The 15,633-nt window shown below is 36.0% G+C and overlaps 1 protein-coding gene across 2 annotated transcripts in view; it reads right to left on the minus strand.

Annotated features, from left to right (window-relative positions):
• Window positions 1-1,509: 1,509 nt before the first annotated feature.
• Window positions 1,510-15,633, minus strand: part of FILIP1 (filamin A interacting protein 1) — a 273,424-nt gene continuing 259,300 nt past the window's right edge. For both annotated transcript variants that reach the window (XM_006931852.5, XM_003986317.6), the window contains exon 7: window positions 1,510-5,337. Coding sequence is in view for 1 of the 2 variants with exons in the window: in XM_003986317.6 (XP_003986366.2) it covers window positions 5,297-5,337 (41 nt within the window). In the remaining variant the exon portion in view is untranslated. The remainder of the gene's footprint in view (window positions 5,338-15,633) is intronic.

A 15,633-nucleotide genomic window follows, 5' to 3' on the forward strand; every position in this document is an offset into this window, starting at 1 on the left:
GAAGCTTACAGGCCAACTGGAGAATAACTTTGTACACCAATACCAGTCAACATAAGGCAATATAAGAATGGGAAAATGGACTACTGAAGAGAAAGGAAAAAAATATTTTCTTCTTAGAGATGCTTATCTCTGAAAGAAATGCTGAAGATAATTCCAGGGGAAATTAAAGAAGGACTGATTATCTTAAAAAAAAAAAAAAAGTTATCTGGGAACTCCAGGGAACTGGGACCCAACCATTATCTGTGGATCAGGTAGCTATCCCTGGAACTGTGCAGTCAGTGAGGGTTGATCTCAAAGGGAATTGAGGGGAGGTCTCAAAGCTTGACATCTTTTATAGGTTCCGTGGGATACTGTTAAATACAAATTTCAAAAGTAAATTTTAATGATATGCAAAGAAAAGAAAACAAGTATGATGCAATGTACCCTATTTCCAACATGCATGGAGCCCGGGGAACTTGTTCCAGTTTCTGTGTACAGGAGAATAGGCTGGTGCTCATTAAAAGTGACTTTAGTGGCACCTGGGTGGCTCAGTCGGTTGAGCTTCTGACTTTGGCTCAGGTCACAATCTCACTCAAGGTTAATGAGTTAAAGCCCCATGTTGGGTTCCCTGCTGTTAGCACGGAGCCCAATTTGGATCCTATGTCTCCCTCCTTCTACCCCTCCCCTGCTCTTGCTTTCTCTCTCTCAAAAATAAACAGTTAAAAACAAAAAAGTAACTCTAGCCCAGGGCTCAAGGGGAACAAATTTATTTAAGCAAACATGGTAGAAAGCTTGAGACCTTCCTTCTCCTGGGAAGTCACAAAATAAACAGACGATTACTTTTGGCCAGTGCTCTTAAACTATGTGCACCAAAGGGCTCCCCTCCTCCAAAAAGGGGCCACAGAGCTGCTTTTTGGGTAAGACCCCTAACATCTGCAACTTTCCTATAGAAAGCATCTTTGTTTAGACATCATCCTTGCCTGCTTTTTTGATCTTTAAATAATAAACAGGAGAAAACCATTCCTTTGTTCCAAATAAGGCAAAGATAAGTAGAGATTGGCTACGGACCACCATTTCTGACACAATAAAAGGGGCTGGAGAATAGCCCCACTGTCCCCCTGGCCCACCTTGCTGAAAGCATTACCCAACTGCCTCTCTGGAAGAGGGGCTATGGATTGCTGGCAAAACCTCAGGAGCATTTGCTCTACTGAGCAATCTACCTTCAGATTGACAGCAGAAAGTAGTAGAGGAAAATCTGAATATTGACTGGCATTGCATTTGATGAGGATAAAGGGCTGAGGGAAACCCTATAACCAGTTCCATCTCTTGGTGTCTTGCAGTTTTCATCTTACTGAAGAATCAGACTATGATGTAACTCAGAGGAAAAGTATCTCATTTTGGCAGATCTGCTGTACCACTTCTGCTTATTCACAGTGAAAAACATCATATTTTTAAGAAAACATGAAATGCAGAAGTGAAAACTATCTTAAAGCAAATAATTTTAAATAAAAATAAGGTGAAGGTTGAATCCTCGTTTTAAATGATTTTAATTTTACGAATATTATGTTCCAACTCAAAAAAGAATTTGCACAATGTTTTTATATCACAATTGTTCTTTTTCTCACTCTCTAGTGAGACTTGGATAAACATGGTTGACTTTGGAAATAACACAAAGAGAACACCTTAGTTGGCTAAATAATTTCAATAATCTTTGAAGAACTGAAAGCAAGATATTACATTCATATAAAAGACAAGTAGATACCCATAAATTCACTTGGCTGTAGTGAAAAATAACAAACTTCTCATGTACCTAATAAAACTTAAAGGAGACAAAATTGATAATGCTGTGAAAATATAATGTAACACCAAAATTTTTCAATGCACTTTTTTGCTTTCGTAAATCCATTAATTAAACTTGCAAGACTTGTAAGAATATCTGATCACAATGTAAGCCTCTTATAATGGAGAGGCTGACATCTGATATTTTTTAAACAAAATCTAAATAAATACAATCTGCACTGGTAAAAATAACAAAATCTGTGAATGGTAACGCAAAATTACCTAAACGATATAAATGAAAAAACACCAAAAAATAAACGTATTATGTGATGGCACCTATAAACATTTCTATTCAAATTTATTAATCTATAACATTTTCCCTATGTATCATATGTTTCCCTATGTTATCATATAGTTATGGAGTAAATGTTGACAATGTAAGACAATAAAATATTAGTGGTCACTAAACAAAGTTAATTCCAGGAAAATTTCCTAATTTTTATGAATTTATTACAATAATTTTTATTGTTTTCCTCTTTGCCTTCTAATTAGTATTTTTAGCAGGAGCGTAGCACTGGAGTCCAAGGGGGGTTGTATGCCTCAGGTGCCAGTTGTGGGATTTTTTTTAACTTCCATTTTGCATTGTTGTTATTTTAGAATTGTTCCTCATCAGATTCATAACACACCCAACTTTTGCTGTTTTTTATTCACTTCCAGGAAGATTCAACCACAGCAAAAAGAGAAAGAACAAAATATTGTCTGAAATTGTCAAAATATTGACAAAATATTGTCTGATATTATCAAAATATTGTCTGTCATTTTGTCTGATCCAACATTTACTCTTGCTCTACCACTGGTTTTTAGAACCTGTGAATTATTTCAATAGCGCTAGTGTCTTTTTTAATGCTTAAGCTAGGTATTCCACATCATGAATTTTTTTTTTTTATGGTTGTCCTAAGAGACAATTAATTCTTCACATTTTGTGAACATTCTAGGCATCTATCATCTGGAAAATTTATCCACTGTCTGCAGAAGATACCTCAAAAAATCTCTACAGAAGATACCTCAAAAAATGCTCTTATCAAAAAAAAAAGGGTAAAATAATGGGTAGTTCAATTGTTGCACTTTAAACTGGAATCATTTCAGAAAATACAATTCTTCAATTCAAAACTGATTATCTTTCATATTGATGATTGGAGATTTACTTAAAATGAAAGATATAGAAATTATGTGAGTCTAGGATGGTTCCAGGGTTGCACGTGGAGGCAATTTTTTTCAACTGGATGTGGATATTGGGATAAGACTATTTATGATCTTATTTGTTTATTCATTAGATAAGGATACAACTAGTTGGTGTTTTCACTTTTCTGTTAATTTTTAATATTTTTTTATTTCAGAACAATTTTTTTAATTAACTTTTATTAGTTTTACTCATCTGTCACTCAGATTCCATTTAGGTTTGCATAGAGGACTTAATCACAGCATGAGCAGAAAAGGTCTCAGCATCCGTCTAAGTGAGTCTGATCGCACCACCATACTTTGCATCGCAAGTACCAAATTTTATTATAAAGTCAAGAGAAATTAAAACTTCAGATCCAAGTGAATTACTTGTAATATTTTAAATTCCAGAGGTAAAGTCTCATTCTCTAGCCTTTTCACTGTTAGCTTAATAAAATTCCCACAAGTTGAGAAAAAGTTATTGCTTCAAATGCTAATTTGTGATACGTCAGAATATTTTGCCATCAGAAGTATAACCATGGGCAAATAGGTAACTTAACTGTGTGTCAAAAAAAGATAACAATACAAGATAAAACCCTTTTCTAATTGAAAATGCCTTTACAGTTCAGAAACATTTTCAGAAAACAAAATTCCTAGCAACAGTTTTTAAAATCTTCACACATACACACTCTAGTTTGCTTAATCGTTAATCAAAAGCTCTGAAGGATATGTGATACTTTCACCATCATTCAAGCTAGGACAAGCCTACCATAGCATTTCTTTTACTTACAAAAATCAAACTAATTTTACATAAAATATAATTTAATTTATAATATCTACAAATATGATTGCTAATTCCACGAAGTATACCTTAAAACCTCACAAAGGTACCTAGGGGGAAGAAGTCAAATTAATTTTTCTATTCCAGGGACTCATTGTGGACTCACCTCTATGGGCTTATAACCTGGATACAACCTGTCAACCAGAGAAATGAGCCAACAGTGTTGTTTGCATGGTTTTTAGGTATTCATGTGACACTGGGAAGCATTCTTTCTTTAATCTCAGTAGAGTTACATGATATATGATTTCTACATTCAGAAACTAGTATGTCAATTCTTCATTTACCTTTAAAGTTATCTTTTTAAACACCTTATTGAAAACATATCCACGTTAGCAAAGTCTTTTTTTAAAAACCTGTGTTATTAGGGTTTCAAGTAGACTTTAGATGCACATTTTTCTATAAACCTAAATTCGACAGCAGCTCTGACACTGAGATTTGAGTAAAGCACATTGTGCTTTTATCTTTAAAGAATATATTCTGCAACCTATATGCAGTTATGAAAAAATATCTAAATCCTACCTATCGAGAAAAAAAAAATGTTATCTATCATGAGATTTCTCTTACCATTTTTTTAAAAGATGCAGATATTACCTAGGTCATTTTTTATTTTTCGGGCTTTCATTTGGGCAGATGTGAGAAATATCTTGATATCACAGTCCTTAATATAAGTCTTGTATATATAAGCAAATAATGAAAACAGAAATATAATTGAACTGTCAGTCAAAGCAATTCCCATAACGCTTACTGGTTAAACTTACATATCTCCTTTTATTAATTTGTTCCGTATGAAATTCAATTCATCCAGGGGTTTTGGCACAGAACACTAGAAAGAGCAACTTTTAAAACTGGCTCTAGGTATTTAAAATTAAACTCTTAAATCAGCGTTATTACTGTGGAGCCATGATCAGACACAGTATTGTACAGCAATAATAAAATCTCTTCTAGAATCTCCTGCTTCTATTTTATGTTTTGAATTTACCCCAGGGAATATATAGAGTGTTGTACTTTCTTTTCCTTCAGAAAAATAACAAATTGATAAAGGAAAATACTTATAGGTTTCCATTTTGAATGCACCAGTACCAATACTTTGAATAACTGACAGTGTATTCTACAGGTATATGTGCCATAGACTACGAAAAAGGAAACACTTTAGGAAAAAAATCACATTACAGAGTATATTATAAAAATAAATTACATAGCATGTGCCCATGGACCTGAAAGCTTTACAAAAGGCAGAGAAATTTATTTTGACACAAAGAGTGAATTGCTCTTGCTACCTATTTTCATATTATCAGCAATGCCATTTTCAGCTTTTACATTATATCTTCAAAAAAAAAATCACTGGAAGTAGAAAATTATTCCCAGTAGTGATCAGTAGCACAGAGGACCTTAGTGATGATGAAGGGCTGTAGAAATACTATTCATTCAACAGGGATTCAGAGGAAGTACACACACCCAGTATGTGCTTGGTTTACCATTTCATCTGGAGTTCATTCGTAACTGGTGAATGACGATGCTTTCTATAAAGAGAAGAAAGACAGTTTTTTCAATTAAACTGAAAACTCAGTAGTTTATGTGGGATCAATACTACATTATCTCACTTAAAGACTAGATGTTAAACAACAAAACAAACAAAAACAGATACATGAGCCCAATAGCTTCTCCTGCAGTTCTTTACTAGTCTTGGGTAATTTCTTTATATTGACATATGTGCTTTACCTCCAAAATTCTCAAAGCCTTTTAGAAACTATGTCTAATATTCTAATAATATTAGGTTGATTTTACCCCCAGGAAAGAACTGAACACAAAGATATTAATTACTGCATATAAGCCCCATGCTGGGAAGCTAGACTATTTTCCAGAAATAACTATACTCCTCTAGCCATACGTTTCCTTCTTTTTTTTTTTTTTTGTAATGTTTACTTATTTTTGAGAGGAAGAGAGACAGAGTGTGAGTGGGGGAGGGGCAGAGAGAGAGAGGGAAACACAGAATCTGAAGCAGTCTCCAGACTCTGAGCTGTAAGGACAGAACCCTACACGGGACTCAAACTCATGAACTGCAAGATCATGAGCTAAAGTTGGATTCTCCATGAACTGAGCCACCCAGGCACCCCCATACTCTTTCTAATCTGAGCAATATTCACATATTTTTTACTTCTTTTTTTATGTGTGTGGATTTGAGTTTTAATAAGGAAATAGTCATTGTCTACTCCTAAGAAGTCACTAAACACAGACAACTCACATTTGTCTTGGACTAGTTCTTTTTGCAAAGTTATGTATATGCTTTTAAATCTAGATTCATTCTTATAAGGGTAAAAAAAAAAAATAGCTTGAGATAGTACCAGCCATGTTATGGATGTGTGAGCCGAAGTCAGACGCTCAACCAACTGAGCCACCCAGGTGCCCCCAACGATTGCTTATTAGGCACTACTATGTGTCCATCGCTGTGCTAAGCATGGAACTATATAAGTGATCAAAATGAGAGAGAGTCCTGCCATTTGCTGAGATTATAAAGAACAGAGCAAAGAAATAACTAAGCTTCAAATGGTTCCTTCACCTGAAATATGTAATACCTCCCTGTCAGCATACGGCAGTGTGGTAAGGGTAGAAACTAATGTCAGGGTTAGTCAATGACAAGGACATTTTCATCCATTATTTTCACTTTAATATCAAATAATTAATATTTACATTTTATTTTTACTTAAGTAGTTAACATCTAAGTAAACATTAATTAAAGCACATTATATCATAGACATATAGATTTGTGCTAATTATATACAGTGGAGGATCCTTTGTCAAAAAGTTTGATTTTATTAACTTGACTTCATGCTGACCACTAGATGGAGATATTCCCATTCCTTCCCTCAACCTTTCGATTTGAATTTGGGATAAAACAGATGGGAAAGCAAAGTAGAACGAAATCGATAAAAGTTTTATATATTTAATAATATTTAGCAATGAAGGCTTTGTAATGCTTTTAAGACCCACATATGATTTTTCACAATGAGAAACCCTTAAAAATCATCTCATTTTTCTCATTGGAAAATTGCTCTATCTCTAAATTTTTTCAATGCCTAAAAATATATTGAAATCTTCATCCAAAAACTAAAAGCACTAGTTAAAATACTATACAGTCAAAAATCAGGATCTAAGGTTCAAATTCTATTTCTCACTCAACACTTTTTCCTTTTTAAAATTTCTGTAGAAGTTTTCAAAGAGTGAAAAGACAGATCTCAAGTCTCCCTAAAAGAATTAAAGTATCTGGCCCATTTTCCTCCCTTAGGAAAGCATGGAGAACTTAAATTTAAAAGAGTGAAATCCAGAATTGTTATTATCCTAGATGTGATTTAGAATGGGCATGTCTTTGTTTCCTCACCACAAAATGAGGGTATTAGAGATCGTCACTAAAGTCCTTTGCAGTGTAAACATTTTGTGTTACTAGAATACCTTCTCTCACCTTGAGTGTGCAAACCTCAAAATTCCTAGAGTTGCCTTAATCTTAACATTTTGCAATCCTCATCATAATAATAGCTTTACAGAATTAGAATTTTCAGAATTCGGAATTTTCAGTAATTGGTGAAAATACATATGGCAAAAGGGTCCATACATAGAAGAAACAATGTCTTGGTTGGACCATTACATTTTATTATTACATTTAAATTAGCAAACTAACAATCCCGCATGATATATATAATTACGCTATTAATCAGTCTGCCTTCTAAAACGACTATCTTAAAAATACTTGACAATGCTAAGTAACAGTTTATTTTATTCTACTTTAATAATAAAAGAGGATATTTTATTTTTATGTACATAAGCTTTTTTAAAGGAATACAATCAAGCCCAAGTTATTTTGTTTTATACACATGAAAACATAGTTCATCTTGTTTCTAGAGATAGTGAAAAAATATCTTATAATAGAAGCTCTATGAATTGAAATGAACTAAACATATTTATTAAATCTACATCTGCTTATTATCTATTTTCCCCAAGTCTGTAAACTGACTCAGAAAATAATCACCCTGCCACTACAGCAAATTGTGAAAGATAAAAACATGTTACTTCTCTCTCTCTCTCTCTCTCTCTCTCTCTCTCTCTCTCTCCCTCTCCCATGTTCTCTCTCTCTCTCTCTCTCTCAAAATAAATAAATAAAATTTAAAAAGAAATGTTGCTTTAAGCCAGTAGATTTTGAGGTGACTCATTACACAGCAAAACTATCTGGTGCATACAGAGTCCTTGGTTGTCAGCAAAAAAAAAAAAAAAAAAAAAAAAAATGCTTTAGGGATGATGCCATTATTTATGTTTTTTTTTTTTTTTTTAAAGGGCAGAGTTTCAAGTCTTTCCTTGGCTTTTTTTATGATTCAGTACAATAAAATAATGATATAAATTTTACTGAAGTTACAAAGTCAGTGAGCAAATCTTATTCCATTTCCTGCTTGTCTTCATTTCATCTCAGAATGAGACCCAAATACAGGTCATTTGGGGCTTCTGAAGTAACCTGAGTAAAATCAGGTATAATTCTTCAATAAGATTTCTCTTTTTACAGACAACATTTTTCTGACATTAGTAATTTGTAGAGAATATAATAGACAGGTTGAGACCAAAGGCCATAGTTAATTTCTACTTCTATCCCAAACTCAAAATAGCAAAGTACCTAAATTTAGGGCCTTCTGATGTGCCAACAGTTAATAACATCATTTCCTTTTTCCTAACTGGAAGAAGGAGAAAACTGTAAATCTTAATCAGCATACATATATGGGGACATTGGATTTTTATGTATTTTTGACATTAACAGTTTACCAAAAGCCCTTACAGACACCTTCCTCTGTATGTTTCTTTCAAGTGTTATCTTGATGTGTTCTCAGGTAACACATTAATACATTATATGTAATTATGATATTACTGTGAAAAGATGTTTCACAATAACATGAATTCATAACATGAACACACCAGCTATTAGATGATGTCCATGGAAAGGAAGTTCAACATATTATCAATTCCTAATTACACTTGATCTTACTCTTCATGCTCCTTGGGTGGTAATCCCAAACTACTGGCCAGCCAAATGACTTGAGATCCAAAGTTGTATATGCAAGATGGGATTTGGGGAGAAGTTTGGGGGAGACTCTCTCTTGAGTGCTAGAGTGTGGCAACATGGCAAAAAATTGCAAGTTTGATTGTTCCCAGGAGAGCTCCTTGGCTGTGGAGTAGGAAAGATGTATTCCCTGGAAAGTCAATGTCTTCCTCCGAAGCAGTACATACGTTTATACTCTGCCAAACTCTCTGCAAGGGGACACTTGAGCTCTGAATTTTAAAAGTCTATTCTAGTAAATGAGACAAGATCGCTTTAATAGATAGCCTCTAAGTTCACACACTAAAGACTAAGATAGAAGTTCAATTTATAGCAGGACTTTCTCTCTGCAAAGGAGGGCTGCTTTATCCACAGGAAACTGCACACCAAATTACTACAGAAAACATTTCCTCTTGGATTTTGCTTCAGTTTGGCTGGCTTATGACCTGTTTCCCTTGTTTCATGGCTCCCTACTCCCTGTGGGCTCTGCCTAAAGGGCAATGCACAGGCTTAGGGCTGTGCTGTTCTTCCTCTCCACTAGGACCCAACACCAGCTTTAACATGCTGTCTGCAGAGTGATTTATTCACCTAAAAAATGTCCTGGACCTTTTAGATATTGTTTTCTAAAGTGCCTAGATATTGTTTTCTTTTAAGGTTCTCATTTTAATAAACTATTTCAGTATTCATTCCTGTTACTATCACATTCAGAAATTAATCAGAGTTCTGAGAAAACATCTGTTTTAAATAGGAAGTCCAATAAACTTCCTCTGTTGACTTGGACTTGTATTCCTTCTTTTCTTTTGGATTCAGCTCAGCTAATTAAAAATACTTCTGCTAATCAGTTCTGTCATTTGCTTGAGGAAACTTTTGAACCAGATGAAATACACTCCCTTGGGGTTTCTTAACCATCTAATAGTTTATTTGCTTCCTTCCAAAACATTTCCCACTCCATCATCAGCCCAAACTATCCCCTTACCTCTCCAGGTTGCAGAGTTACCAATATCAGTTATGACTGGTAACTTCTTTTTTAGGCAACTTAGTCCTTATCTCTCACATAGTTTACTATTTCTAGATACAAGTAAATTGGAACTAATTATCTCACATATAACATTAACTATAAGTCAAAGTTCAATGGTGGAAAATAGTTAAGCATTTGAGTTAAGATTGCTTATGTTCTACCTTTTTGGACACAAATGCTAAATGCCTAGGTTGATCTCAGTCTATGGCTGGTCACAGAATAGCATAGAAAATAATATTATATGTGAAAGTTGGGAATGGCCTGTGCTTTTTAGATAAGGACAACAATATTTATCAAAGTACTGTTATGGAAACTTTGACACATATAGCTTCTACATAGCTATCTCAATATCTCAAAATCCTTTGGCAATATTATTTTGGCCTAGTGAGTGTGGATGTTTTAGTCTATATATGAAAACATACTTCGCTCACCTGAGGTTGTTTCTCGTATGAAATAATGAATAATGCACGGAAAACCTGGCACCATCACTAATAAGATGGTTGGACGCCTCTAAACCTTGGAGTTTTTTTGTTTTGTTCTTGGTTTTGATTTTGTTTCCATCTTTAATCATAGAGATAATTATCTTCTTGACCTCTAAAGTCTGGTTCCACTATTACCAGCAATGATTTTGCAATTCTATCATACATATATAACATTAGCACAAGTAGAAAGGCCAAAACTACATTTACCAGATAAGAAATTATTTATTAGTTCTTAGGAAAAGTGCTATGGTAGAATGTTTTAAGTTTCTTGCTAAATAGTGAAGACTATCCTTTGACTATAAGGAGGAATGCCAGAATCATAAATGGTTGTAGCTAAATGTTAAACCATAAGCTAAAGTAAGGCAATTTGCCAAAGGTCACACAACCTTACTCTGATCTCCAGGTTTTCAGGTATATCAGGTATCTAGTCCGTTGTTCAGCAATCCACTTTCTCTGGGTGTTCACCTTAATATCTATCCTAAATCTAAATCCTGCCTATTGGTAATGTTGTTTGGTCCTTTAAAACAAGAGCCTCTCCTGGCCTATTTTAGAAGGTCCTTCGTGAACCTGAAGAGCGTGACAAATCACCTGACAATTTCTCTTCCCAAAAGTGTCTTTCATGTGCCTCTGGGAGAGTTCAAGAGGGTGAGGAAAGAGCAATTTGTAATTCATTCAAGTATCTGTCTGTGTTAGAAAGCTCTCAGTGCTCCTAAGTTCTCCACATGTAGTGTGATGTCTTCAGAGATGACAACTCCCCAGTCCAGGATCCCTGGCTGTTCTGCACCCATTATGGGCCTATCATGACTTTGACGGGAAATAGACATAATTCACACTACCCAGAATGGCAGTACCTGAATTTCCTCTAATTTCACCATCTCTTTATGTCCATGTTCTCACGCATGATTTGTCAGGACCCTCCACATTCTCACAGGTTTGCGTTGCAGACAAAGGCAGGAAGCGAGAACACCTCTTTCTTCTGCAACTTCCAGCCATCCTTCAACTTCTGGTTTTCTTTCTCTACAGTAAAGTGCCAAGTTTTTTACGAAGTGGACAGGCTTTAAAACCCAGGTTAGATTCTGAAATAATGGCTTGTCTTTCTAGTAGAGGCAATGTTTTTAAAAGAAATTTTAAACAGAGATGGCCACAACCACCAGAAGGAAAAGTAGGGAGAAGGGACAAATTGAACAAGTCAAGGAAAGGTGGACTGGCCTGGTATACAAGCCATTCTGTCCAGCTGGGGAACAGGAGTCCAGGCAAGGGAAAGGGAAGGGGAGGGATGCTCAAAGATCAGGGAGGGATAGAGCCGGGTCGCAAAGAGCCTCAAGGGCCATATGGAGTTGTTGGCATTGTGTTCTTTAGGTAATGAGGAGCCTTTGGAGGGTTTTCAAATAGAGGAGTGATATGATCAACTTGAACTTTGGAAAACAAAATGAAAAATGAATCTGAGAGTTTTGAAGCTAGAGATTTTGAGACCAGTTAGGGGCACATTGGAGGAATCCAGATGAGAAGTAATTAAAACCTCAACTTAGGCAGTAGCAGGGGAAATGGAGATGTGAGTCCAGCTGATAGAAGTGATAGGGGATCAGACTGTGAGAGACTTGCTGAATGAGTCTACTTGATGGTTGTGGGAGAAGAAGGCTAGAATGGCTACCAGGTTTCTTGTGTGGGTGACTGAGTGGATCAGGATATCCCTTCTGAAATGCAGAATAGTAAGGAGAAGAAGACTTGGAAGAAGGATGGAGGAGGTGTTGAGAATTGCTTTTTTTTTTTTTTAAGGTTTAGTTATTTTTGAGAGAGAGAGAGAGCTCAAGCAGGGGAGGAGCAGAAAAAGAGGGGAACAGAGGATCCATAGCAGGTTCCTCACTGAGAGCAGCAAGTCTGATGGGGGGCTTGAATTAATGAACCAAGAGATCATGACCTGGACCGAAGATGGACACTCAACCGAATGAGCCACCCAGGTACCCCAAGAATTGTTTCCAAACAAATTAACTTGGAGATATATAGTACAATGTTGGATAAGCATTTGGAGATAGAGGATTGGTAGCCATCAACATATGGGTGATTAACTGAAGCCATGGGAGTGCATAAAATAACCAGAATGAGCATGTATTGTAGGAAATTGGGAGAGCTAAGGAAAACAATGACATTTAGATTGCATGCATCAAATAAGGAGCCAGAAAAAGAGACTGAGGAGCGGTCAGAGAGATCAAAGGAAAACCAAAAGAGATTAGATGTCTTAGTCACCTGACCAGAACCCAAGGTTTATTTTTCTAGGAAAAAAACCAAAAAAACAAAAAACAAAGAACAAAAAACTAACCTAGGAAGTTCTAGACCTACGCATATGAAGAGAAGCATAGACTAAATGCAAGGGAATAAAAATGTTTGCACACTTTACTGTGAGATTCTTCATCTCACCTTCCCTGATCTATTCCCAGAATACATGTAGCCTGCCCCAAGAAGGTTACCAAGGGATTTTTTTTCTTCAAAAACTACTGGAAGATGTACAGTTGACCCTTGATCAATACAAGTTTAAACTGTGCAGGTCCATTTTTTTGTGTATTTTTGTTCATAAATACAGTACAATACTATAAATGTATTTAATCTTCCTTATGATTTTCTTAATATTTTCTTGTCTCTTATTGTAAGGATACGATATATAATACATGTAACATATGAAATATGTATTAATTGACTGGTTATGCAATTGGTAAGGCTTCCAGCCAACTGTAGGCTATTAGTAATTAAGTTTTTGGGGAGTCAAAAGTTACACTGCACTAGAGGTCAATGCCATTAACTCCTATATTTTTCAAGGATCAACCGTATTTCAATAGATAGATATGCAGATAGATGTGTAAGCAAAATGCTAAGAAAAAATGCAGGAAACAGGATTCAACTTAGGCAAAAGAACAATAGGACAATAGCATAACCTGGCCTAGAGCATGACCAATCCAAGGCTAAGTAGGGAAGCAGAGAGCTAAACTAGGAAACTAACGGGCTGAACTAGGAAAGCCCCAAGGCAAAATTAAGAAACTTATGTGTTTAAGTGTTTGGAAAAATCATTGATAGGTGTTTGGCAGGTCTATAGGAGCATTTAAAAAAAAGATACATAGAAAACAAAGTAGACGAAAAATTAAAATAATTATCCTATTGATGGGTGAAAAGTGGCAAGAAAAGGAAACACAAGCATAGTATACTATATGCCTCACCAGGGAACAATATTTATTTATTTATTTATTTATTTATTTATTTATTTATTTATTTAAAGATTTTATTTTTAGGCAATCTCTACACCCAACATGGGGCTCGAACTCACAACCCTGAGATCAAGAGTCATGAGTTCTACCAGTCAGTTGCCCCAACAGGGAACAGTGTTTAAATTTACACTGCAAACATATAAATACATAAACATATAAATGCTGACTGATAATTTATCAAAAAATTCGTGTTGTAATCATACTGGGAGGATGGGGAAAAAGGACAGAGGTGACATATGAGAGCATCCTCAACCATCAAAGCAATAATGGGAAGACAGAAAATAATGTCTACATTGACAAAGAATACAAGTATATTATTTAGAAATATGTAGATAAACACCAGAAAAACAGCTAAGAGTTAGAAATGATGTTTTCCAGGGAGTAAAACTGAGGGAAAAGGGGAGTGAGATAACGAAGAATGGTTTTAATTTTCTTTTAGTGCTGGCTGATAGTTTAACCTTGTATATGAATTACCTTTTTTTAAATGTTTATTTGTTTTTGAGAGAGAGAGAGAGAGAGAGAGAATGCACTCAAGTGAGTGGAGGAGGTGCAGAGAGAGAAGGAGAGGGAGAATCCCAAGCAGGCTCCTCTCTGTCAGCACAGAGCTGGAACCCATACACTATGAGATCATGACTTGAGCCGAAATCAAGAGTCAGATGCTTAACCAACTGAGTAACCCAGGTGCCCCTGTATATGAATTATACTAATAAAATTTTTAAAAGAGGGACATCTGGGTGGCTCAGTCAGTTAAGCATCAGACTTCAGCTCAGGTCGTGATCTTACAGTTAGTGAGTTCAAGCCCCGTGTTGGGCTCTCCACAGTCAGCACAGAGCCTGCTTTGATCTCTTGTCCCCCTCTCTTTCTGCTCCTCCCCAGCTCATTCTCTCTCTCTCTCTCTCTCTCTCTCTCTCTCAAAATAAATAAATAAACTTTTAAAAAAATTTTAAAGGAGTTGGAGCACCTGGTGGCTCTGTCAGTTAAGTGTCCAATGCTTGATTTCAGCCCAGGTCATGATCTCACAGTTCATGAGTTCAAGCCCCACATCAGGCTCTGTGCTGACAGTGCAAAGCCTGCTTGGGATTCTCTCTCTCTCCCTCTCTCTCTGCCCCTCCCCTGCTCTCTCTCTCTCTCTCTCTCTCTCTCTCTCTCTCTCTCTCTCTCTCTCTCTCTCTCCCTGTTTCTCAAAATAAATTAATTAATTAAAAAAAAAAGAGTTAAGGAATAAATGGAAATGTGGAGGTGGAGGCAGAAAAGGTTGAGTGTTTGGTCTGTGGCTTAACTGGGCAGAAAGGAGACAGGGCAGCAGCTATAGAGGACTGCATGGCTGAAGGAAGAATTGTGCTCCAATGGAAGAGTCCAGAGCATATTTATATCCTGTGTGGAAGTAGCAGGTAAAAAGGAGAAACTGAAACAGCAGAGGATGAGGACATAACCAACAATGAAACCCTAGAGGAGGTTGTGGAGGGGAAACCCTGAATTCCATCTGGGTTGGGGAAAATTTGGAATTGTGTGCTCCTGTTTACTGGGAAGCCCCCTCTGTGTCCATCCTTCTCTCTGCCCTCCAACCTCCCACATAAGCGCAGTCTTCTTATCTAACATCGCTGGGTTTTTCTGATCAGGGAAGTCTCATGCTTTCCTCAGTGTTCTAAACCTATGAGGAAATGAGAAATTCAAATCTTTGTACATCTTATATTCTTGTATATGTTTTCATTTCCCTGCAACTATACTCTTCCCACATGACACATCAAAGCCGTTCTTTCACTTCTTTCTTGAAGACATTCAAGTAAGAGATCTAGTAAGACCGGCTGTTAATGAACACGCTAAAACCTCTGGAGTCTGGTTGCTATCCATTAACTTGCCCTCACTGAAAATGTAACAAAATTACCAGCAGAAACTGAATGAGTCTGTTTAAGCAAGTGACCTAGACAGAAAGGTCATTTTCAAGAAGTGATAAATACCCTTAGGGCCATGTCCCATACAGGAACATGTCT

The sequence above is a fragment of the Felis catus genome, chromosome B2, assembly GCF_018350175.1.
Source record: "Felis catus isolate Fca126 chromosome B2, F.catus_Fca126_mat1.0, whole genome shotgun sequence".
Taxonomy (NCBI): Eukaryota; Metazoa; Chordata; class Mammalia; order Carnivora; family Felidae; genus Felis; species Felis catus.